This window comes from Ambystoma mexicanum, chromosome 5q (genome assembly GCF_040938575.1).
Source record: "Ambystoma mexicanum isolate Mex_15411 chromosome 5q, UKY_AmexF1_1, whole genome shotgun sequence".
Lineage (NCBI taxonomy): Eukaryota > Metazoa > Chordata > Amphibia > Caudata > Ambystomatidae > Ambystoma > Ambystoma mexicanum.
The window spans coordinates 24,022,595-24,050,065 of NC_090933.1; the positions used below are offsets into that span (position 1 = coordinate 24,022,595).

At 43.8% G+C, this 27,471-nt stretch overlaps 1 protein-coding gene across 1 annotated transcript in view; it reads left to right on the plus strand.

Annotated features, from left to right (window-relative positions):
- SLC6A3 (solute carrier family 6 member 3) overlaps positions 1-27,471 on the plus strand; it is a 639,528-nt gene that overhangs the window by 277,331 nt on the left and 334,726 nt on the right. The window contains exon 4 of the mRNA XM_069620436.1: positions 649-886. Within this exon, the coding sequence (XP_069476537.1) occupies positions 649-886 (238 nt within the window). The remainder of the gene's footprint in view (positions 1-648; positions 887-27,471) is intronic.

Below are 27,471 nucleotides of genomic sequence, written 5' to 3' on the forward strand. Positions count from 1 at the left end.
GGGGATCTGCATGCTATAGCAGGGTGCTGCTCAGCTCGGGCCTCGGCATCTATGAGCCCTTGGCGGGCACCCACTGTCCTCTGCAGGCGCCCGGATCTTGGCCTCTGTGTGCTGGGAGCACATCTCTAGTGAGACCCCTTAAACAGTCCATACTAGAATGCTCATTTGACATAGTCACCCCTAATCTGGGCTTGACAGAGGCGCTCCTGCCTTGTATCAATGTTTCTGTTGGGGTCAATAGAAGGCAGACAGGAGTTCGAGTGGACACCTTTCTGATTGACCCACTCCTCTGCTTCAGGCCTGTTCTAGGTCAGACCCTCCTGAGGGGGAGGTCACACGATGGGGCATGTGCTAAGGGGCCCCTTTGTGACATTGGAGGTGCACTCACAGCTACTCCTGACATGTCCCTGAGGCACATTTTGCCCCCAGAAAACACACCCGGTTCTGGAATAGCTAAATGCACATTACAATAATTTTCAAACTTGCACGAGTTGTTTTGTATCTACGTGGGACAATACTTTTGTGAAAAAGGACATCTATGTTTTTTGCAGTAATTGTTGGATTTTACTGGAAGAGGGCAAATGTGACATTTTGGAGATGGAACATGCTCGCATGTCCTGACATTCTGTGCTTTGGAATCTCTTCTAGGTGTGGGCTTCACAGTCATACTCATCTCTCTCTATGTCGGATTCTTCTACAATGTCATCATAGCCTGGGCTCTCCATTATCTCTTCTCTTCGTTTACCACTGACCTGCCCTGGATTCACTGCAACAACTCCTGGAACAGCCTGAACTGCTCTGAAACATGGTACTCCAACTTGAGCAGCCTGGACTCTTCAGGCATCGACAACACCTACAAGACTACCCCTGCGGCTGAATACTTTGAGTAAGTAGACTCCGAATGACCCCTTATGTGGGCTTGACAATGTACCACACTAGCAACTACCCAGCATTGCCAACTAACCAGCATTGCCAACTACCCAGCATTGCGAAAGCAGTGCGTTATTGGAGCAGACGCAGATCACTTGCTGTCCGGAAGGGTCATCAGGTAACCCTCTGAACTCTGGCCCCAGCTGGATTTTGGATCTAAATTAGGGGAGTCTGATTGTTTTTATACATTTCCTTAAACATGGAATTTATGTTGCTGGAATATAATTTTAAGTAACGTTCATATGTGTTGTTTCTATCGGTTCACATCTTTCGAGTTCATCATAAATGTCATGAATGTTTCTTAATACAGGAAGTTTCAAAACACATTCTAATTAACAATAAATGAAAACGCATGCAGGCTTCTGTCTCATATCACTGAGCAATGTCATTTCATTTCACACCGTCACTCTCAGATCTGGCGCAATTCTCATCTGGGGCGCTGTTTATTCCAATCAGACGGTTAGTGGATTGCATGTTGCCATTGGCGAAGGCAGCCGCTGGTTAAGGGTGGCGTAAACCTCCAGAAGGGGCACCAGGATTCAAAATGATTCATCAGTTGCCCCTGATGGGGCGGTGAATTTTTTTAATGGGAGGGGCATACATATTTTCTCAAATTAAAGTGAGCGACTGAGCTTAGCGTGGGGGCCAAAATAATTAAGCAGCTGTTTGGGGTAATTTTCCCCAAGACTTTATTTAAAAATAATGTGCTGAAAAGGTGCATTTTGCAGCACAGTGTTTGAGAAAAATGTATAAAAAGCCATATAAATAACAATATTTCCTTTAGTGGAACATGCAAAATAACTAGCAGATTTCATGATTCATGGGCAGTCATATCTGTTGAATATGTTCAGCAGTGGGCCTTAAATATTTCCTCAAATTAGTGTGAGCGACTGAGTGTACTAAGGGAGCCCAAAATAATTAAAGGGGAATTGGGGAAATGGGGTGAGGAAAGGTTCCCCCCCTGAGAAAATGTTTTAAAATAATATGCTGAAATGATGTATCTGCATTTTGCAGCACAATTTCAGAGAAAAAATGAGGTAAAAAATCATACAATTTACAGTTGGTTCTCTAAAACCAGTAAATTCCATGTTACCAACAGAACACTACACAGGAGCACTAACAGGCCGCACCGGACATACTGACTTGGGCGTCAAGCCATTACCACTCATTCACTCATTACGACGCAGCAAATTATCCAGTAATGAGCAGAATGACAGTTTTAATTTTAAGTATGAAGACTTATCCACAATAAGTAAAAGAAAATAGAAAGAAATTTGAATATATTTGTTTTTGAAGATCCAATCTTCGGCTATTTGTCAAAAAGCTGTTTTTCAAAACTAACAATGTTTTATTACTGATGTGATTTCTGTCTGTCTTTCCCAACTTGTTTAGTCGTTTTCAAAGCACTGTGTGGTAGAGCGACCCTACATTTATTTAGTTGATTGATACTTTTTTAGGCTGCAAAATGTGCACCCAGTGAATACTTAGCAAGCATGAAATTGATTGTCAGCCATTTTCTTTCACATACTTTGCTCCCGAATGCCTTTACTTTCCGACAGACCGGCACCCTTTGGTCAACCATCTGTTACTGGTTGGCAGAGTAAAGTCTCCTACCAGTTTATAAGTTCTACTGGTCGCAATTGGTAATGAAGAACACCTCAACTTCACATCACCTGGGACTCACCATTGAGGCACGTATAGGCAATTGGTGGTTCAAATAGACCCATGTGGATGGACCCATGAATTATGCGGGCAGCCTTGCCCTCAGGTGGCTAAATGGAATCATTTCTAAGTGAAATAAAATCTTTAAATGAATGACGTGTCTCTTTTACATAACACAATGCGGGTGGAAATGTGCAGCCCATGCTTTGGAAGTACCGTTAGCTGTGCATAGACTACCATCATGTTCCCCATTAAAAAAAAGGGGCAATTTGGGAATGCATAGACACACTGTACCCCAGTGGCTCGAGTGCATGGCTACCTTCAGTGGGTGGCATTATCATTCGCAACTCTACAAGAGAAGGCCTGAGGCCTGCCTAGCCCTATTGAGTTCATGCAGGGTTGCACAAGGGTGGGTGGAGTCTCTGACTCCTCCCACCATTGAAGGGCCTCCATTAAATACAAGATGCATAGGTTCCTTGGTGTACAGCCATGCTGGACAATCTCTGGCACACTAAACAGTCTCAGCCTGTCTCGGAATAAAGATAACATGGCCTATCTTTGACATTGAGCCATGTCCACCTAAAGGGGGGACTTGAATGGTGATTGGGACCACCTTATATACTGACAAAGGTTCTTCAATGGGTGCACAATATATACCTCAGCTGTGATACATTCTGCGCTCTCTTCTCACATGTTTCCAATGGGAGCATTTGCCATGTAAGTCAGTTTCTATGCGTGCCTAGTGATGCTATTTGTACAGAGACTCAAAGTATCCGCCTGAGATTAGTTCATATTAGCACCCAGTGTCATGGAAAATTCTCCAGAATGGCTAATTTACCTTACCTACTGAGTCCCTCAGCAGCTTTGCTGGATTTCTAGGATTAATTTTTTTCTCCTGGTCATAGTGTGAGCCTTTTTTCCCACTCTTACATGTGTTTTGCTGTGTGTGTTTAACATTTTTGTGTTCATAGACTGTGGAGCTTCACCTACTCAATGGGCATCATTTTTTTACTGTGTGTTACACAGCACCTTGAGTGCAGAGACACAGGGTTGTCTTTTTCAGACTTCCCAACTCTGACTCCATTTTCTGGGACTGACTACTGTCTCTCAGAACATGTAAAGTTCCCATTGAATTTATTAGTCTTTATAAACTCACAGACCTAGTACAAATTATCTTACATAGAGATCTGGAAAAGGTTAATAAGTATCCCCTTTTGTCTGTTTCTCATGGAACATTGTTTAGTTCCCTTTTCATTAAGATTTGGCTGGTGGCAGTTATAACTACCCTATTTTTCCTACCGCGGTTATTTTAAATAGCCTTGATATATTTTAGGTTATCTTGGTAGCCTCAAACTTAAACCCACTGGACCATATACGTTTTTATACAGTTCTGGGTGGGTTTATTTGCCATTTCTTTTTGTAAAGGTCTTTCTCGTGTTTTTCTCTGTGCGCCAAACCAGGTTTGGTTCCTTTGTTCACCGACCTTTCACAGACTTCTGCACAGAAGCCCTCCTTAGGCGCCTGAATGTCTGAGGGGGACAGGATGTGAGGGAGGGGTTTGAGACTCCCTGCACAGGGTCTCCTTGGAGACCCATGTCACACTCTGGTATGATTGGCTGTGATGACTGTCCTGGCGGTACAGCCAACCTGCTGTGTGATTGACAGCCACGCTGTGTGAATGAGGGAAACTGCATAAAAAGCAGGTGTCTGGGGCTGGAAAGGCAGAGTAGCCACTGGATCAAGCGAACCGAAGAGAAGCTGACAGAAAAGGACCTCTATCACGACTGAACCTCAGGGTGAAGCACTGCTGAGGGTCATAATCTTCAAACTTCGATGACAGGGAAGATCTGCAAGGAATCTTCTGCCCTTGAGCTGGTGGGAACAACCATTTCGCCAAACTGCAAGCCAGACCTCCCTCCTTTGGTTGAATTTGCTGTACAGAGCTACAGTGAACCGGATAGCCAGGAGGATCAGACCCTGCTTGGGTTTTAAGGAGCATACCTTTTATTCGTAGCTTTGCTCCTATGCTGGTTTCTTCCATGGGCAGTGCAGGACCCTGCAGTCTTCCTCTTTCTTGTCAGTCTGACAGTCGCTTCAGGAACTGTGAGCCTGCAGGACCTGCCAGGAACGTCTGCCTCAGCTACAGCATTCTTCTGCTCTAAAGGTACTATGCTAACCCGGTTGTTCGTTTCGTCCAGCCGTGGTGAAAGTGTGTGAAAACTTTCGCCAAACCGAGGGCTTGTCCTTCTTTATTCTTTAAAGTAACTTTTTGTCTGACCAATTTCGTTCTGAACTCTTGGCAAAGACTTAACCGCAAACTACTCTGAACTGTGTGATCCTCTGCAAAGACTTTGGTCCATTGACTTTGGGCCAGGCCCCTTTAATTTGATTACCTCACTGTAGTTCCTTTTTTTAGATTGCCCTGCTTACTTACTTGTTGGTGCTGCTCAATTTCCGTCTAACTTGGACTTTCCCTCCCTTTTAAATTACTGGAGTGCCATTTTGCTCACACTTCATTTTGAGCCTAACTCGTCCAGAATCTATTGGGTGCGATGTAGTGTATTAAGATCGTGATTTTTCAACTGCTTGATAATAGTGAAATGTTTAATGACTGACGTGTAAATAAATGTATATTCTTTTACGCAAAAACCTTGAGTCAGTGTTTGTTTGAATCACAGTTATTGCTGTCATTTGTGTAACTATTGATACTTATCTTGAGATAAGGCTAGCTGCTCAGCCATTGCTACCACTTTACTGTGTAGTACAGGTTTGTACCAAAGGTGAATTTGTACTGTCACTTGTAGTCCTAATTGTGTGTGGTGTTCCCAAAGGGTACCCAGGAAACGGTGGTCAGCCAATCGGCTGCAGAGGAATGGAGGATTTATCTACGGATATAAGCCTGTGTTCTGTGGTGCTGGCTGATGCAGCATCCTCTGGCTGCTTTGCTTCTGGTGCTCTTTCAATTATGCTCTCCAGGCTTCCGTATTCATTACCATGGTGGCCATGTTTTTTGTTTTTAGACTTACTGATTTCCTGGCCCATTCACTTGCCAAGGGAAGTGTTTTCTTTACTTTTCTTTAGACAGGCCCATTGCATCCACAGGGGTTTTTCTTTCCTTGGTATGCTAACAGCAGTAGCAATATTTGCTAATGCAGTGCTCTGGCTATTAACTGGGACCTCTGACTTGAACCACATGGTATGGCCCTTAGGAATGTGACATCATTTTGTAATTACATCTGAAAATGTGAATTGCAGGTCTAGCGCCCATCAACTATATAACTATATCCCCCTTCCTTATAACTATTGTGTCCTTTTCATTATAAGGAAGGGGGATGTGTAGTGTAGACTTGCATTGCATAAGGTAGTGCAAGCCATGGAATGCTGGAGCAGCTTGGAACCTTGTATTCCCTCAGAGTTCCAGGAACATTTCAATCCACACGTTTAGTCGAAGAGGTGAAACATGTTGGTTATTCCATGGTTTGTGAAAGAAATGAATCCCCTCATGAGTTCTTACAAGGAGTTAGTAGGGTTTTCCTTAGAATCAACCCTAATCTGGACACTGCATCACTTAACGGAAGTAATACATACTTCTTTCCTGGGATTGGAAGCCACAGCACAAGGTGCACACGATAATCATGATAAAACGCACAATAATTTGGATTACTGAAAAGACAACTCGTGTGTGGGAAGTGATTGCGAAACTCCAAAATGCGTGCAGCAATTCAAATGGACATCGAGAGAAGGGGAAAAACAAACATTCTGGCTAGGGGCACAACGTCATAGAGGTAAAGGCCTGTAAAACCCTCACTTTACACAACTAGCAAAAGCAAGAACAATCCTTGGAAGAGTTAACAGAATGGACCTCCAAGTGAGAAACGGATTACTGAGAATACTGTGTCTTCCATAACCACATTTCAGAGCATTGATTCCACCCACTCAAACTACATAGGCCCTTGGTACGAAAGATCAAATCCGAGCCCTGGGTTTCGTTGTTGTGCAATTGAGCAAAGAAATCATCAACTTCAGGCTTCTTTCAATGGTCCAAGAGAGTTAGCTGCAAGTCTGAGATCCTTCCAATGTCCATAGAAAGGGCAAATTATCCTAATATGAGATACACAAACAGGTTTGCCCTACCCAAATACTCCCACAGTGGGGACACAACTCAGGGCATCGCAATTCTGATCCCAGTAAATCCCACAGACTTATGCTGGAGTAATAGCTCAGAATAATTATGACCCAAGAATGATGCCAAGATCCCTGCCCAGGGCAAACAGTTAGATTGAGCAGAATCCAAATTATGTACCATTTCCTGAGCAGTGTTGTGGTACCTATGACAGAGTCCCTAAGAATAATTTAAATCAATATAGGCTAGATTTCAAAGGTATGGGTCTAGATTAGATCACAGATTCAAAGATTTGGAAAGTCAGCTGAGAATACTTACTGACCAAATTTGAAAATTATTCAGCAGCACCCAAAATAGTGCACCTTCTGCATAACGAAAGTAATATGCTCTGGACACTACACCATTGGTGGTTCCTCCATAATGGACAAGGGGGCACTGACCTGCTCATACCACCCTCCCCCATAAAAGAGGAGTGTAAAAACGGAGCGCTCCTCTAGCAGGTTTGTTCAGCTGAGGGAGCACTGCAGGGATGGCTTAAACTATTAATTTTTCATTCCCAAGCACACATGCTCAACGAGCCATGCAGGGATGGGGGTGTTGTACTTTCCCACCCTTACATGGCCCATTGGGGATGCAGGCTGGGGAACTGCACCTTTAAATCTGCATGGGGGGCACTCCCATGTCTCCCCACACATAGAAACGGTGGCAGACAGTGACAAGGCAGCACACAGTAATCATGAACTGCTGTTTGCTTCTTGGTTTCTGTTTGTGTGCCGCCTGTGCCCAAGGGCTTCTGTCTTGTTTCCGGCTCTTAGAGAGGAGCGGAGTCAGAACCAGGGCAGAAGGTATGAGGAATATGTTATGCATGCATGCATATGTAAATGAATGAGTGAGTGTCTGGTGCATGAGGTGGGTGCCTAATGTGCATGTGAATGAGCAAGGGTATGGTGTTTGCAAGGGACTGTGCTGCGGAGAAGCGAGTGAATGTTATGGATTTGTGGGGTGGTGTGTGTTTGTGCCAAGCCACTGATTTGGGGGGAACACCAGCAAAATCATAGATACCCAGTAAAAGGTGATGCTGTGAAAGCATCATTTATTACTGGCCATCTTTGACAAAGCAAGCACGATAAGTGTTATTACTTGGCTAGACTGACATTTTGATGAAGCCAGTCCTGCCAATTCCTACTGTGGCAGGACATTTTCCCCTGCCAATTGTAAATAAGCAGGTATGATAAGTGCTACTACATGGCTAGACTGGCATTTGGTGCAGCCAGTGTAGCCATCTTTTTGCTGTGGGATGACATTTTTTTACTGCCCATCTTTTGATAAAGCAGACATGATAAGTGTTATTAAGTGGCTAGAGCTGCATCATGGTGCAGCCAATATAGCTATTTCTTTGGCATGGTATTTTTTTTACTAGGCATCTCTAATAAAGCAAGCATAATCAGTGCTAATATGTGGCTAGACTGGCGTTTTGGGGAAAGCAGTCTAGCTATTTTTTTTGGCATGGAATTTTTTCGGAGCAGCTATAATAAAGCAGGAGTGCTGTGGTATTACGTGGCTAGACTGGCATTTTGGTACAGCCAGTCTGGCCATTTCTTACTGTGGCATGACATTTTTTACTGACCATCTTTGATAAAGCAAGCATGGTAATTGTTATTGGCTTGCTAAACTGGTATTTTGATTCAGCCAGTCTTGCTATTTCTTTGGAATGGAATGTTTTACTAACCATCTATGAAAAACAAGCATGATAATTTATTGCATGACCTGACTGGCATTTTGGTGCAGCCCGTTGGACGTGTTTTCATATTGTGGCATTACATTTTTAATGGCAGAGTATATTCATGCGTTGGGGTGCTGCCATATATTGGCAGAACCAGCGTGAACATGTTTTCTTGTAGTCTCATTAATGGCATTATGTGCACAGCAAACATGAGTGTATTCTTATATTGCATTACTGGTGCAGCTAGCAGGGAAAATGTATGGGCACAACCAACATGGGCATGTTTTTATTCTGGCATGCATTGTGGGCAAAGGCTTTGGGAAATGCTCCTGTGAATTGTGGGTGACTTGCAACTATTGGATTTTTTCATGAGTTCACCTACACAACTGATTGGAAACTGTTTGACTTTTTAACCAATTTTGTACTTAAAGTGTGCTGTAAAAAGCACCTTTTTACCCCATTATTCACATTATTTTCTCAGGGTAGAGCCCCTCCGGACCCCTGATTGTTAATTCGGGCTCTCTCGCTATGCTCTGTCGCACGGGCACTTTTTGGGGTAACATTTCGGCCCCTCCAGTTTAAAACATTCACCAGCCGCTACTGCACAACACAGAACTCAAGAAATGTACGTGTTGAAAGAAGACTTAATCAACATGAACCAGGTACTCACTGAAACCAATTTGTAATTGTGCAAATGGTGCATTTAGCGTTGGCAACACTGGGAATTCTGACCAAAAGGCAAGTACCAAAAAACAAGACACAAAGGGCCTCATTACGACTCAGGCGGTAAGGGTTTTACGGCGGCGTAAACAGCGCCGACCCTTACCGCCTGAGTATGGGGTCCCTTAGCGCCATGGAGGTTTTAACACCTGCTTTTAGCAGGTGTTAAAATCCATGGCGCTAAGGGACCATGGAGTTAATTACGCCCCCGTAATTTACGGTGGCGTAATTAACGCCTTCCCCACTCCCATTATGCCCTATGGGGCAAAAATGTGAATGGGGAAGGGTAAATGGGGATTGGGGACTTACCGCCCCGCCAACCTCGGAATGGGGCGGTAAGTCCGCCAACCACCATGGCGTTAACATAGTTTACGCCATGGTGGTAAAGTCACGGCCCAGGCGGTAACTTACCGCCTGGGTCGTAATGAGGCCCAAAGAAATGATAGAGAGACCAATAAAGAAAGTAATTCATGAGCTAAAACCTAACCAAGTGAAGGCACTAATAACAGAAACTAAATGTCTTTAAAACAGAAACCAGAGCCTTGCATTGGCTGCTAGTAAGGAAGATCATTTGTTTTAAGGCCCTGTGTATTATCTGTAAGACATTTCATAACACAGGTCCTGGTTTCAACTCAGATAAGGTTGTAAAATCTCAGACCTAGGTAACACTATGATCTACACACTACTCGATGTGGCAATGGTGAAATGATTGAGACTTTTGAATTGTGTGCCACTGACTATCCAGCAATTGTACAAGCCAACACCTTTTCACAAAGAATTGAAAGTATTGATTTTCAAACCTGAGCTGCTTAGCACTTTGCTTTTCTGGGCTAAGCGAAGAAATCCAGGGCCAGTTCTTACTCTCAGGAAGCCAGTGGGCATTGAGAGCTCCCCAATTCCTGTTACCCCCTCTTGTACCAGCCTGTTTTTGAGCAGTCCAACTACATCGCCTGTTATACCGCCTATATCAGATCCTTGCCTGTCTGTTTTGCTTTCTCCTAGTGACAACTATTCCAAACGAAGAAACAAGTATCAGCCAAGTGAGAACCGGTGTCAAGGGAACCATGCCAAACCAGAGAAAGCCGCAACTTGACCCCCATCATGCAGCTCAGCAGACTGCGGGCAATGGCTAACAGGAGCAAAAAGTGAGAGCAACGAAGCAACAGTAACCACGCAAAGCATTCAGGCAGACTGTGGTGTGTCGCAAAAACACGTAGCAAGTAGCTAGCTCCACCAACAGTTCCCCAAAACTACCAAATACTATCCTGAGACACTCAGGCCACATCCTGGGAGTGGGAAGGACAGGTCCAGGTTAGTCAGAGATAGAGGCAGGGGGAAGGGTATAAAAGACACCCACAGGAAGGGTGGGTTATTTGGGTGATGTGGAGAGGACGTGTACGACCAAGCCATCAGCAGGAGGGAGGAAGGAGCGGAGGCATTTTCAGGAGCAAGTGAGGTATTGCCTAGTAAGTGGAAGTTGTATTGCAGTGTGAGTGTGTGTCTGTTAGTTTGGCAAGTGTGGTTAGAACAGTTAGTGTAAGGAGTGATTCTGAAGTGAATTGTAATGGGTGAAAGGAGGGGGTTGAGAAGTAATTGGAAGAAGGAGTTGCAGCAGGTGGGAGGAGGTGGGAGTGAAGGAGAGAGTATTGTGGTGAAGAGAGTAGTAGTGTGCCAGCATTGAATAGTAGAAGGCAAGGAGAGACTAGTCAGGCAGAAGAGGGAGTAGTAGTATATTGGAGGGAGCAGCAACATAAAGGGTGGAAGCGAAACCAAATAGGAGTAAAAAACATCTGAGGGACAGCCGATTGGAGGATGGAATGAGGAGAAGTGGATTGAGCCAAGGAAGGGGAGTAGACAGATGAGCTAGAGAGGCAGAAATAAGGGTGAGCGTGATAGAGGAAGGGCTGTGTGCCTGTAAGGCACAATTCCCAAATCCCAGTAGATCAAAATAGCAACTGGCTAGAGTAGAGACGGTTAGGAAGTCCCTCAAGGAGTTTAATGAGATAAGGCCAAGGACCTTTAGGTGAACATCTCATTTCATTTAGTGATTACCATACCGAGGGTGAAATAATCACTATGCACTAACTGGGGGCTAAGGATGTCTGGACTAGAGAGGAGGTGCATTGAGACAAGAGAGAAAGGGATGGCCTGAGGGCCCATTCAACCATCTTTGAGATTTCAGAGTGATTCTTGAGCCCTCCTTGACACATAGTTTGAGATTATAAATTGGAGCAGAGCTTTGAGGCACCCTAAAGGTAGCAGATGTTTGGAATACAGAACTGTTGGCTCCCACCCTTTCACTGTTTTCAACAGGTAGAGTACTGTAAGGACTTTAGAATTATGTCTGTTATAACCGTCCCGAAATATCATAGAATTATGCGTTTTTGTTTGTGATGTCAAAGCTGCTGCAAAGTAAAATGGCATGGGTAGGTGCAAATCCTTTACATCTGTTATCAGGACAATGTTGCCAACAAAAGGAAAATGCCTTTGCATTATTGATCGTGCTACAGTAGTATTTTGGGAAAGGTATGCCAGTACCATATGTCACTGCTGAGTATCAACAGCCAACTCAGGACTCAGCTAAGGTTTATATGGGTTTATAAAGAACTAAAATATTCACAGGGATTAGGGTTTACTGGATCAAAGGGGAGGGTGGTTGCAAACAGCGCAAATAAATAGGAGCAATTCCAGCTTGTTTGAGGATTGTACTCCTTCCATCACTTCAGTGGGACTCTGGCTCCTGGTGGTCTAGCCAAAGTCACTTAATGCACCTATGCATCTCTTTAGTGGTTGGCTTAGCCTTTTCCGTTGCCATGATGCTGAGATCTCCTTTGATGATCCTCCTCACCAGGCGTGTGGTTTGCTCTTGCTTCTCGTCTTGCCAACCTTGGGTCATCTGGCCAAAGACTTTGCCATATAAAAACAGCTACTCCATATTTAGGACCTCTCTATGTCTTTCCTAAGTCTCCTAGGCTGAATCCTTTCCGGTCTACCTTTTCTATTTCTATGTTCTTCCGCTTCACTGCCCTGCAACGATGAGGCCCTTTTCCCCTCATAGCTCATTTCACCCTTCCCTGGGTGGATCTGGGTTGCCACCCCTCTGGTTCCTCTCCATCTCACCTGTTTCTAAATTCCTATTCAGATCTTCCTTTCAGTCTCTCTATATTCTCCTCTTTTCTCTGCATTCCTTTCTTGCTCTCTTTGCTCTCTGCTTCAGCTTCTCATTCCTCCCATCTCTAAAGCCCTTTCACCACTTGTTATCTGTCTCTCACTGTCTCTCTGTCTCTTTCTTTCTTTCTTTCTTTCTTTCTTTCTTTCTTTCTTTCTTTCTTTCTTTCTTTCTTTCTTTCTTTCTTTCTCTCTCTCTCTCTCTCTCTCTCTCTCTCTCTCTCTCTCTCTCTCTGTTTCTCTTCTCCCCATGGGTTGTCATTGATCCATCTCCCTGATCACTTTCCTACACCCATGCTCTCTCCACCACTCCCCTTCCTCCACTCCTTGCTCTGGTTTTCTATGTGCTTCCTTCCTCGTTTCTCCCAGCCAATAATACAGTCCTTCCACAAAGGTATGTTATACCCTTATGACAATTGTTGGCCTTCATATCCTCACGCAGGTCTACCCACTGGGTCCGTGAATATTGAATCGAAGTATTGTGTAGTGAGTGGCTCGCTCTCTGCAGGGCTTGGCTGTGGAAATCCAAACCCCTGCTCTCTATTGGGGTTCCTTCCCTGGTGCTTAACATTGCTGTTCCACTGACTGAAGCATTAAGAAGGGCGTCCACCATGTTGCCCTTTGCACTACACCAGCATTTGCTGCAGCCTTTTTAGTTCTCCAAGGTGCACCACTGTTCAGGTTGCATTTATCTGGCACCTATAATATCAGTGCAAGTTTAGAGGTATCAGCTAGCTATATATCTGAATATATTGTCTCATGTATCTCACCTTATCGAACAGCAATGTAATTCCTCTTAGGTATACCCAATGAATAGTCTGACTAGAGTAAATTATAGGGCCTTATTACAGATTCATTGCTGAAATACCACCAAAGTGAATTACCGTCACCACCACGTGGTCCCACAGATTTACTGTGGGTTTACAAATTGTGGTAGGATGGTGTAAGGCCCCATTTTGGGAATAAGGAGACAGTAAGGCCACCGATTTTGCCAATTTTCTGTGGCAAATTTACCTGAGCTTTTTTCTGCAGAGTTATCCTACACCTCACCACCAAATTCATACTATGGGGGTGCGATAATGCGGCAGTAACCCAGTGGCAACAGAATTGTCACCACAATAACACTGTTTTTTACTGCACCACCATACTTGTAATGAGCCCCCAGTTCCCAAAATTTGAAATGCTATTAGTAGTTTGGTTATCAGGTGTTTGTAACCCATCCTACAATATGTGAATAGGCCCACTGTTTTTGGAAACCTTTTAAAACAAGTTGTCCAACTCCAGTCCTCAATGGCAGAAATCCATGTGTTTCCAGGATATCCCTCATTAATATGCAAGAGAAAATAATGTTAATATATTTAAAATCGTGGCATACACAATTATCTCATGAATATTAATGAGGGGTATCCTGAAAATCCGACATGTTTACGGGACTTGAGGCCTGGAGTTGAACAAACATGTTTTAAAACAAGTGATCCACTAGTTTATAATATAAGGCTGACATGCAGTTAATTACTCTTCCTTGTGCAATGGGTACTTTTACTAAGACATTTGTGACACTACGATTGTGGCACACACTTTGCACATTCATTTAAAATATTCTCATAGCGTGGTGGGAACAAAATGCAGTTTCGTTCTCAGCAAAATAACTGTTTCCAAGAAATGAGTGAACCCTGTCAAGCTATTTAGATGGCATGGTGATCACCTGGAAAGGAAGAGGGACTTTTCTGTGTAGCAGATCACACACTGGATTACATTTCTCTCGTGACGGGTCTGAATGACATCTACAACTCCACAGAACAATGACTGGATTCTACAATCACGTCTTTTTTGACAACACTTCATTGGGCCCAAACACAATGGCAAAACTCGCTCTTTTCATTTTAGGTTTTGTCAAACATTCTATGTTGGTATGGCCTGATTCATCATAGATATTTAAATATCCAGCGTAAATAAAAACGTGACTTTCATTGGCCAAACTCTTGCACAGATTGGTCTTAACTGGGACTGAGGTAAAATGGCACGATAGCTCAATTTATGGGAGGGCCTCATTGGTAATTATTTGAGCTTTTAATACCACAGGCACAGTTGTGAACCAAGATGCCCGAAGATGGCTTTTTACTTCCTTTTAGTTAATATGACAAGAACATGACTTGATCTTAACAGAGCTGATCTGAAGCAGTAATCACATGCACAATTCAGGATGGTCATGAGATAAACTACTTCAAGTCCCGGCACAAGGTCATGTCAAATGAATGAAACATGTTTCATCAGACCGCCACTAAAACAATTGAGGGTTGAAATAGAAACAAACAGAATCTAATTCACACTCATGACTATATACATAAAACAAAGAAACAGGCGTGTGTCTGGTCTGGAGGCACATGTGTATATAATAAGAGTTACTTTGACAATCAGTCCTTAACTGTGTGTGAACAGTATCCACATTTCTTTGGAATAAAAACTAGCCAACGTGTTAATTTTTCTATGTGCTTCTTTGAGGCACAAATAGTAAATACTTATATGTGACAAGTATTTAGGCTATAAGCTTCATCGCCACGTAAATAATGTAACAAAAAAGAAGAAACAATAAAGTATGTAATTGTTTACAGCTCTCCACTACCATTTTGTTGAGGCAGTACTATACAACATTTTAAAGTAAATAAATTACAAATATTAACAAGGGGGCATGTGAGCAATGCTTCCCTTCTTAAACTTATAAACTTATAAACATCTTAAGGTTAGAAGAACTGAGTTAGTAGAAGGCTGTTGGTTTCCTGCTAATTTATCTTATGATAGTTTTAATATGTATATCTTTTTATGGAATGTTATAAGAATTTGTTGGGGCTATGCATGATCCTTGGGCAATGCCGCATGAGATATGTGAGGGGGCGCACATTTTTTGTAGAATGTATGTAAATGGGTCAAGAAGTTTTTTTAAAATGGCCAAAAAGTAGGGTTAAAAAATGTGTGATAACTGGGTCCGGTCCGCAGACTCACTTCCCAGTTTGGGGTTCGCGTAAATGTCTGGGCCAATCAGGGGGTGGCGTGATGTCCACAGATATCGTATGTGCCCGCTGATTGGATGGTGAAAAATGTGAGGTGTGTCATATTTTTTTACACAGGAACCATGTTGGATCTGCAGATAGTCACCGGTATCCGCGGATGGCGCGATGGGGAAAAAGTCTGGAAAACACATTTTGGGATATTTGGAGTGGAATAAAGTTGATATGGAGCTGTTTTTATAGATGTAAAAAGGTGTGCATGTGTCGCCGAGTCTGCAGTCAAATTTAGTGTCCGCGGACATCATTTGGATGGCAGGGGGTTCTGGGCGAGTCTTGTTATTTGAAGCGTATTGGACATACTTATATTGTTTCATTTTATCAGCCGTGCAACAAGAATTTGGCCACCCGCAACACATAGTATAGTAATATTTGTATTTTCATTATTGGTACTGTAGGGGGAGTATATAGTATTTGTAACATGGTGGAAGTATATGTATAATATTTATAATTGTACTACAGTTGAGGATAGTGCTTGTGGAATATGTATTTGTTTCTTTGTTAAGATAACAAATAGGATATTATTTGGTATAATTACTTGGTTGCATACAGTAATAAAGCTGGAATCTCTGGTTCTTTTTCAGTGAAAAAAAACAGTATAATTTGTTAAGCAGGATAGTTTAAAAGCTTTAATTGCATACAATTGTACATATACATTTACTTTCTGACCCTCATAAACAGTACATTGTATGTACTATGTTTGGGACAACATTAGTGTGTGCTACACTGTTGTTGCATTGCCATGAAATAATCATTGGGCCATTGGGAAAAAATCATAGAGGATAAAACCCTATTATAATTAGGAGAGTGTAAGTGTGAAGTATGTTTGTTTGAAGTGAGTTGTAATTAAGGGCATATTCTAAGTATATTAGACTTTACAAGATGTTTTGCAGTAGGAATAACCCTTATGGTATATTTGTAGTGTATTGTAATGAAGGGTATTTTAATAGTAGTTAGATACTTGTTGGTGTATTCTAACTGTCTTGGGTTTGAAACGTATTATTGTAGTATGTTAAATGTAGTTAGATACCAGTTGGCTTATTCTAACTGCTTATTGTACTACAGTTTAGTGAGTAAATTTGGGATGAAGGAATATTAAGTTGGTATTTGTTAAATGTGATGGTAATGTTGGCGTGCTGTAATTATATTGGATTTTACAAGAAGTATTGCAGCAAAAAGAAATGTTATGGCATATTTGAAGTGTATTGCAATGGACAGTGTTTTTGAAGTAGTTAGATACCTGTTGAAGTATTCTGTGTATTGTGCTACAGTGCAGTGACTACATTTGGGTTGAAGGAATATTAATTAGGCATTTGTTAGAATTGCTGGTACCCTATGTTTTGGAGAAACAGAGGTATTGTTACATTCAAACCAAACACTTCTTTTTTTGACAAAGGCAGCATAGTCGCCTGAGGTGGCTGTGGCACCAGTGTGTTAGATTATGCCCGCTGTTGTGAAGGTTTTCTTGCCAAGAGATACTTGACCATATGTGAAGTTAGCAAGCATACAGTTGTTTTTGGTATCATCTGCATTGTACCTTAGAAGCATTAGTATCACATAATGGCCATGTGCATTTATTTGTATGCTGGAACTGTCTGAATTACAAAAAAAGGCATAATATGCTATGATTTGCATTCTGCAGAAGCTGGTGAAATGGAATGGATTCAAAATTTGGTATGGATACATACACAAATCGTTCATTAGGGCTGTGCTTTTGTGAAATATGGTTGCAAAGAGTGCATGTATGTTTCCACATGTTTGAAATTTGGAAGATTTAATTTATATGGAGGTTTTTGGTTTCCAGTACTTGTAGTAAGTACACTAGGAATGCTTTTGAATATTCCTATGTGCTTATTTTAAATGTTAAATGTTAAATGTTAAAGGTATTTGTACCGCGCACCGTCACCAACGGAATTGGTTCCCAGGCGCTCAGGCGGACCTGTAAATGATAAAGGTGGGATGGGTTAGTAAGGTGAAGGAGGGAGTAGGATAGTGAGAAGAATGGTGTTCTGTTGGCAGCTTCAGCTCAGTAAACACCGGGTGCTGAGCTTTGGTGCGGGTATCGGATCGGAGTCAGTCCGGGTGTGCTGTTGTTCCGGTGTTGTTGCAGTGTTGTGAAGTGCGTGCGGATTGTTGTGCAATAGATGGTTGTGTGAGTTTTTTGAGTGAGATATGTATGCAGAGTTTGAGTTTATAATGGTTAGTGGGTTACCTGACCTTTACCATGCTAACATTCAAAGTTCTGTCTGAGTGTGGCACTTGTTGGCCCTTACATTCCCATCTAGACACGGCGCGGGCCAATGTTTAGGACTCCATCCAGGTGTGGTCAAGCCAACATTCACGCTTTTATCTAGATGCGGCACAGGCTAGAGTTTAGAGATCCGTCCAGGTGTGGGTCTGCTAACATTCACAATTCCAGGTGTGGCATACGCTAGCATTCATGTTTTTCCTAGGCACGGGCATGTTGTCCATCAATCAATCCTATACAGATGTGACGCAGGCCAACGTCTATCTAGGTGCGTCTGCCTGTCTGGATATGTTCGTCCGGTACGTACGAGTGGGAGAGTCACTTGAGGGCTTTCGTCAGGGTCTTGGTGTGTGGTCAGTCTCTGCAGCCTTCCTTTGTGGCTATTTTCCATGATGTAGTATGCTCTGTTGACTGAATGTGGTGAATTTTACCATTCCTGCACAATAGTACAATTCTTGCCTTATACCTGAGACACTGTAAATTCTGTCAGGATTATTTGTGACATTTCTATGAAGAACGAGTATTTCCAAACACAGCTGGTCAGAGCCATTTAAGCAAATGTTGTGAACAATGGGAAGAGAATATTGATTGTTACATTTGCATAGCAATTTATTCCAGTTGAGTTGCTGAATTTAAAGGGACAAGAGGTGCCTCTGTATCCTTTGATGGGACTGCAGTTCATTTTTGAAAAGAAACATTTGTCTCTTTGTCTTCTGATTGAAGTGTAGTTGAGTTTGTACTAGACAGTGTTGTGGTTGTATTATTTGATGGAGCAGCAGTTGGTCTTTGTTTCTTTAGTGGTATTTTTGAGAGATCTGTTATAGGTTTGGTGAGTATTCTTTTTCTTTTTAAATGTTTTCTTTTTTGAGGTACAGGGTACATATCTAGATGGGGTGTTTAGTGCAAGTAGCATGTTGTATTCCAGGATGCAAGGAATGCCAGCGTTGACTTTGTTTGCATCAAAGTTAACTAAGAATAGGCCATTGAGTATACGCAGATGTGAAAATGCTATTAAACTAATACCTTCTTAAAAGACTGTGCTACAAATGTCAATCAATGCGTTATCTAGGGTTAGACCTTACGATTTGTGAATAGTCGCAGCATATGCAAGAGATAGAGAGAATTGTTCTCTGCGTAAATACATGTCTTTGAAAAGAAGGAAACATGCAATTTTGATGTCTTTTCTTTTAACCTCTTCAAGTTTGTTGAAGTGAATGTTGACAAACTGAATGTTGTTGTCATATGGATATGTTTGGAAACCAAAAACTGTACCAATTGATTAGACCTTGTTTTACATCAAGGTTACGTTTTGGAATTACTCTGCAGTTTAGACACAGCGTTAATACTTTTCTAATTGAACTGTGTTGGAGATACATTTATCTATGCTTTTTAGTTGTGCTGTTGCTTGTTGACACATAGGGAGTGTCATGCCGTGTACTCCCAGTTTGTCTGTGGAGCTGATGGGGGTCATTCAGAGGTTGGTGCTAAGGGAACAACGATGCTGCTAAAGGAATAACGGCATCGAATACTGCTACGGGCTATTCTGACCAGCCCGACCGCTATTAACGGCATTGTAAAGTACGGTGCAGTTAATAGCGGTCTGGGCGCGGGCACTGACCCACCATGCCGGCAATAGCGGCATGCCGTAAACTGGAGAAGATCACAAGGTAAGCGGACATGCAAATAAGGGCTTCATGAAGGTGGTAAAAGTTCCTACCAGCATGCCGTAAATACTGGCATCGCAGACCTACCATAAAATGCCATGTGCAGTGATCCCAAATGCCACAAGTGCACACAATCAGCACAGGTGGTGGCAATGGAGTCTGACCCAATACAAAATGAGCACACCCACACACCACACCCTTACCACACCAAGATCAATACAATAGCAGCATCAACACTTCAGCTGGAGGACATGCATGCATTGCAACACCAGCAACAACACCAACAACAACAGCAGGCACCACAGAGGAGACGCAGCAAGAGAAGGAGGGTGAGACAGGCCCTGCATGCCCCACCAGTGCAGCCAACTTAACCACATATGCAGCCCCCAATCCCAAACATCAGAGCCAGTCCCTCCAACCCAACTCCGCAGCACAACCACACCCTGTACCGTCTGGACCATGACACACGTTGACATGATACACGACTGTCAGTCTCATTGAAATATGCACTGCCATCCCCCCTCTATTGAAGGTAGTGTCGGTGCTCCACCTCCTTTCCACAGCCACCTACCAGCACACAGTGTGGCACATGCATGGCATTTCCCCACCCTCATTCACTTGCATCCTGAAGCAAGTGGCTGACGCCCACCTCAAGCACACAACGGAATACATATCTCCACCACAGACTACCCAGGAGATACTAGAAACAAAAGGTGGCCTCCATGCCATGGAGGTGGTTTACCGCAATCACAAACTATACCACCCCAAACAGGATGAGATCGGAGGTGACGCAAGCAAGATCTTGACACATTGTGGTGGCCAATATCCCGGATCAACCACAGGAATGCTGCATGTCACCATGGGAAAAATCAGCGCAGAATGCCAAAAATTGCAGAGCCTACTGCCAACGCTCACCATCAGAAAATGCTACACAACACAACAAATCACTAAATTCACACAAACACAGCACTATGCGTACACAATGCATGAGCTACAATACGGCAGAGCACACCGTGTATCATCTTGATGATGCAACCCACACCATTATTCCATGGCACAGGACACATTGAGGGCCTAAAAATGGCTTGCATACAACCAGGGACATGTGCATGTGACCAACCCTAATCTGCCGGAATGTGTGACTAGTACATCTATCCATCATTATTCGCATGACATTTACCTTTAATTGCGTCTCATGCAGGTGATAGTGGCTATCCCTTGAAGCTGTGGCTCATCACCCCTGTCCGAAAGCCACAGAACAGGCACGAGGAGGGCTACAATCATTCCCATACCCGTACATGTGTGGACATCGAGCAGACCTTTGGCCTGTTGAAAGCACAATTTTACTGCCTCAGCCGGTTGGGTGGGGTACTGCGCTACAGGCATGAGAAGGTGGCCAAGATCGTCATGGCATGTGTCAAGCTGCATGATATGTTCATCCGCCGGAATGTGCCCCTGCCCCCTGACATTGAACGGCTACCACCTGGTGATGATGAAGGGGAGGAAGAAGATGTGGCTGGACATCATCGCGGTGGCGATACACAGGAGGGCCGTACTGAGCGCAAGTCAGTGATTGCACAATATTAGTGACACACATGGCAGCAGAGGGTGACATGATGGTTGGACAGAGGGCACTGGGTGTGGGGGTACATCTACACCATGCACTGTAACTGAATAAATAACACATGCGCAATGCAGAATGTCCACTCAGGTCTTGTTTTTCACACAACCGGTGTATTAAATGTAACAATGTAAACGTAAGTGAAAAAACCCTCAACCACCCTCACTCCCCTCCCCCCACAACTCCCCCACACACCCTCACCCCCTCCCCCCACAACTCCCCCACACACCCTCACCCACTCCCCCTCCACCACACAAGTCCCATAGAGTCCCCAAAGCCAACATGAGGCTGCCCTGACAATTACTCGGCACTCCCTGGCCCAGGGGCGTCATGACTTGCCGGTGTGTACGGGCCGACCTGCAGAGCAGGCTTGTTTGCATGGAACTGGAGGACGACGGTGTGACCACCTGCTGTGGTTGTGCAGCAGGATGCCCTGCATCCATGGCATCCGTGATGCGGCCTAACACATGCCGGAGGGCCGAGACCTCCTTGCAGAGGCGGCTGGTGTTGTCCGAGTATGATCTCACCATGGAGGCAGTGTTGTCAGAGAATGATCTCACCATGGAGGCATTGTTGTTTGTGACGGACCTGCCAAGTGCGGCTAAGTCCTGACGCCACTCCTCTCTGGCCAGCTTGTTGTCCTGGATGAACTCACGCACAAGGGCAGTTAGCAGGCCAGCCCACTGTGGCCCTGCGGGTGCACCTGTGGAGGTATTGAGCACCTGGCCATCCTGCCCAGCCTGCTCAGCCTCCCTAGCCCTGAAAACTGGACTGAAGTGTCCTTCCGTCTGCTCATAACCGGACTGCTCCGGGGTGGTGGCGTTCTCTGTATTAAGCAATGATACTTGGGGTGATGTCAGTGGAGTTTGGGTATGGACCACATCTGAATGATCGTCCTCCATGGGGACCCAGATGTCCTCCTGTGTGTCCTCCACAGTCAGGGGTGCCGTGGCTGCCACCTCCCCAGCCAAACTCAACTCCTCTGATGGTGGTGCCTTGCATGTATCATCAGGCTGGGCAATGGGTGGAGGTGGTGGTGGTGCTTCGCCCTCCACGGGCCTTGGTGGCACCGGTGCAATGGGTGCCGGGGGTGGCTTGCATGTCGGTAGACGGCGCCCCCTGGGTTGTCCCCTCGAGGTTGAAGGCCGGTTGCTGTCATCCCGGGACCTCTTCCGGGATGTGGCCTGTGCAGGGGTTGCGTCCTGCCCATCGCTGTCATGGTCAGTGCCTGTGGGGGTCAGTGAGAGGGACGGCATGAGTGATGTTTTGATAGGCATCATACATACATTGCTCATCCACACAATTGGGGGTAATAGGCATTTGTGTTTGGATGAGCATGTTATTTGATACATAGGTGGTTAATGCAGGCACATGTCGGCATCACTCATGTTGGCCAGGAACAGTGCTGTCTGACATGCATACTATTTTGGACATGCACGCTGTGTGGCTCGTGGCATTTCCTACTTTGTGTGGTATGTGTCATGTACAATATTGCCTTGCACCAGGCATCTGCATGTGTCTGTGATGCAGCAGCCTACTTTGCTGAGAGTGTGTGGGTGTGGGCGACCATAGCTCGACTCTTCGAACTGACATATTGGTTGACTTTCATCAGATTTGGCATTGCAGTATTTACTTTGGACACTCACCTCCATCATCCGATGTTGTGGCGCCACACTCCACCTCGCCTACACCTTCGATAGCTTCCATCCCTATCATGCTTGCGCATATGTCCTTCTATGGGTTGAGCTTTATCGGGGAACTGGGACCTCCTCCTGTTCCCATGGCCTGGCTGCGATTAACAGAGAGGATGTTGCGCGCCCTTAGTCGCAAGTCGTCCCAGCGCTTGCAACAGTCTTTTACTGTGCGTGGTGTGTTCCCCACAGCACTGACCTTCTGGGCAATAAGTGCCCAGATCTCTTTCTTCCTTAGCACTGCCTCGCTCTTCATGTTGCTAGAGAAGACTGTGGCAGCATGCTCCTGCAGTGTGTCCACCAGCATCTGCAGCTCATCCTCATTGAAACGTTCTCTTCGCAGATGGGCAGCTCCTTTCTTCAGGGCCTTAGGCATAGTGGTCTTGGAGGTGGATGTTTTTGAACAATCAGTAGTGTCTCAGGGGCCTATGTGGTGAGGATGGCAATGGATTATGTTTTTAAAGATGGTCGCCGTGCTCCTTCCCGTTCCTGTGTGATGACGCTACTTCCGGTTCCGCTTATTAGCGGTGACCGTAAATATCGGTGACCTCTAATTACGGTCACCGCTATTTATGGTCACTGCTAATGACGCATTGAACAATGTCGGTAGTGTTATCTGTGCTATGCTTGATGCCGGTAAGGGCATTTTGGGTGCCTTTTACAGCATGGCGCTAAATACCTTACCGGCATGGTGTAAAGCTTGTGCCTGCGAAGTCGTAATAGTCCTCTATTAGCGGACTGGTGACAGCACGGACACGCTATTTGCACCAGGCCGGTGAGGGACGTTACTTACCTCCAAACTCGGAATGACCCCCGATATGTAGTATGGGATGCATTTCTTTTTTCAACATTTGCATTTTATATTTTGGTGAGTTAATTGTACCATGACATCAGGATCAGATGTGTTTCGCCAATGCAGCTCATTAATTAGTCTATTATTTAAGATGGATTTTGCATCTGCAGTAAGCAAACCAGTTCTGATGCTTTTTAAAATGTTAGCAAATGTTAGCATAGGTGAGGTCTCCAGACTGACACATGTTTAAGTCAGTTCTCTGTATTGAAAATGTTGCCAGAGATTTTCATTTCCAATGCTGCTGAGTGTGTTACAGAATTTTTTTTGTCCTAATGTTTTGAAAATAAGTTGATCTTTTACTGGTGTTAACTGCAGGAGATCTAAAAAAACAATAACGTGTTTTCCTACAAACAGTTCTTCGTAGTCAGGTTTTAGGACTTCTTGCATTCTGAGTTGAATTAAAGCCAACATGAGGTTGGAAACCATGCTTATTTTACCTATCAGGAGCACTTTCATTTGTTTTAGTATTCCTTGTACTTCAGTAGCAGCTTCTGCTGATCATTTGCGGTATTCTAATTTGTTTTGGTGTTCTACTGGAAGAGCAGTAGTCTGTATACAATTACACCTCCTGTGTTGTAGGCAGCTAAACCTGTGGGGGCTGTTACAGCAGCCTAAAGGTTGTTTAAGTCTTGTAGAAATGTGCTGATTATTTTAATTAAGAACATTTTTCCAGAACCAGATTCACAACTTACATACAAGGGTTGAGGTTTTTACAGCTACAAGTTTTAGTTTCATGTTTAAAACCATGTTCAATTTCTTCAGTGACTTCTCGATAAATGGTGAATTGTTCATCATTTAGCTGTGATTTGAGCACTGACAAGTCTTCTTCATATTGTTTAGCTTGATGCTTGGTATTTTCTACCCCAGTCATGGCTATGTCTGCTTCCTTTAGAATTAGTGGTTCTCCAAGTGGTTCTTGGGCTTCCTGTAAGGGGAGGATGACTGCCCCCAGGAGTGTCTTTTTCTAGCAGAGCTTCAATGTCTTCTTCTTGTTAGTGTTCACTGTCCAAAATGTCTTTGTATTGTTTTAAATTGACATTTGTTGCACTGCTTTAATTTGCTTTGAACACAGCTTCAAAGGAGTCACAGTCACCTAATAATTCTTCTTCGTTACTCTAAGCTTCAAAAAGGTGCATTTGGGCCATGTAATAAAGTTATCTATGTTGCAGAGATTTTAAAGGATCATTTTACATGATTAATTAGGCTGGGTTTGGCAAGTTTCCCTAGGCTTCCTTCACAAGTTGAGACTGAATATTTGCCAGTTGTCTAATCTGGTGTGACATTGTTTTTGTAGGAGTAGTTTTGGGCTATGTCACACAGGCACATGTTTTCCAAAGCAGTACTGCTGTTTGGGTAGTATGTGTCAATTACATTGTTTTTTAAAAATGTCCTGGCTGTTGGGATCATTTGTGGCTATTGTTTCTATCTCCTGGTAAAATTTTAGTATTCTTTTTCGGGGTGAAGCTGGACCAATTTTTAGCCAGACAAAGGCCTTCATTCCCGAGATGGGCGGTACCGCCCAATTCTGAGGTCCCTTAGCGGGACACGCAAAGGACGTGTGGTCTGACCACACATCCTCTGCGGGTCCCGCTAAGGGACCACAGTGCTAATAACGGGCCCGCTATTTGCGGGCCCATAATTAGCACCTTCCCCATTCCCATTGAGCCCCATGTGGGCTCAAATGGGAATGGTCTACAGAATGGGGACTTGCCGGGTCCTCCAAGGTCGGAATGACCCGTTAAATCCCCATTCTGCCAGACCGGAACCGGGTTTGGAGGCAGCCATGGCACTAATAACGTCATGGCTATCTCCAAACTTGGAATGAGGCCCAATGTGTTCAGATTTTCCATATAAGGCTCTACCTGTTAAACGGTCTGCAGCTGCATAGGGCCCACATTCTCTATGCAAGAGCATTTTTATACCGAAGCTGTAACATTTTGTGTTTTGTCAGATGATATGTCATCCCAGAGGTATTTTAGCTCTGTTTTTTCATCTTTGCTGAGATAGGCTGTGACATATCTTGCACAAGAGTGAAATTGTCTGCAATATATTGTATGTCTATATTTGCTTTCCACAAGATGGCAATGATTGAATTGTAATCATTGATGTACTTGAATGCTTCGTACCTTTTAATGTTGCATGCATTCTTAGGGGATTTGTCTTTTACAATGTGTCGAACAGAAGGCATTATGCTATTTACTTGTCCTTTTCTGCAAACTGGTCTAGGGAATCGAAAGTGACATTTGGTATAGTATTTACCTTTGTTTTTATATCTTCATCAGCAATATTTGCTACACTTATGTTTTTAGAAGCGTAAGATTTGTGTACGTAGGTCACTATGTATGGTTTCTGAAGGGATGTCATAGGTAATGTATTTTTCAATAAACTGTAAAACAGTGGCATCATTGCCATGGCCAAATTTGGGAGCATCTTTTATCCACAAAAGCATGTGGAAGTGTGGTGCTCCTCTGGACTGCTATTTTTTTTTCTCCAAAAGAAGTTTTGCACTTCTCTCAGGAGAGGGGTCGTTTTATTGCAGATTAAGTGCAGCATGGCAATGAAGCGATGTTGAAAGACCTTGATATATTGACAGGGCCAAGAGAACAGAGTTCTCATGGTGTTTTTATTTCTATTCCCTCTTTATTTTGGTTTGCAGTGCTTAAAAAGTCAAGCAAGTCATCCCATGCGTACTCTGAACAACTTAAAGTAACAACCCATGTGAGTGGGCCTAGGTTCCTTAGCATACAATGTACATCAGCGTGATGTTGGACCCAGTATTTTTATGTACCACACATGTTTGCCAAGAGATTTGAGATACTTGACTACAAAACTTCATGTTTCTCTTTTATCCTTTGAAGCAGTTGGGTAGCGGACATGTTTAAAAAATTAGAGCTTGTTTTTAAATGTGTGTGCAACTCCATGCCATAGACTTACTAGTTCACTTTCAAACAGGAGGTGGAAAATGTATTCTACATTTTGGGCCTGATCACGACTTTGGGAGTAATACCACCAGCGGTATTAGCCCTAACGCTGAACTCCCCGGCGCTAATAGCACTGGATCGTGAGTTCAGTGGTAATGTTAATCCCCATTCCCCATTGAGCCCATTCGGGAATGCCCCATTCCCCATTGGGCTCAATGGGGAATTTTTGCGCTCTTACCGCCGGTGGATTTCCCGCCGGCGGTAATAGTGCAAATTTTCGGCAGATTTCCCCCCAGCTCAGAGCTGGGGCGAAATCTGCTGAAGTCCTAGTTTGGCGGACCCTTAAATCCAGCGGTAATAGCGCTACCGCCGGATTTAAGGGTTACCGCCAAAGTCGTGATCAGGCCCTTTGTCTGAATCTGGGGTCTACAGAATACAATCGTAAAGAGACATATTCTGATGCACTAATTGGTGTGGATCTTTCATCATATCTTCCTCCTTTTCCTGTAGGAAAGAGTAGAGGAAAAGAACAGGCTTCTACACTTTTTCCCATATGCTCATTGGGGTTCCTTTGGCTTGACACATTTGATGTTTCTAATGCATATTCAATGGTGTCTTTGGAGACTAGTGGGTGAATTGTGTACTGGTCTAAAATGTTGGCTTCAGTAACAGGATCTACACATTCAAATTGGCCAGTTGCTGGTGAATCTTTAATTATTTGGGTGGTTTCACTTAAGATTTCCTTTATCTTTATATCTTTGTAGTATTCATTGTTTTCATACAGATATTGTAGGGCTTGTCTTACTTTTAATGTTAGATCCGTAGGGTATTTCTCAATGAATATGGAATACTTGTCCAGGCAGAATGAGGAATGGTAAAGATGACAAGGATGAGGTCAATAGGAACAGCGTAGCACACGCAGAAAGGGCTGACTGGAGCAAAGGGTGCTCTGGTAGATCAAGCAGTTAGCAAGGAGTAAGGTTAAAAGAATGCAGCAAACGTGACTGCAAACACACTTCAGACCACTGAGGGTGGACTGAAGGGTCGGGCATGGAATTACACTAAAGAAAGCACTCCCAAAGTAA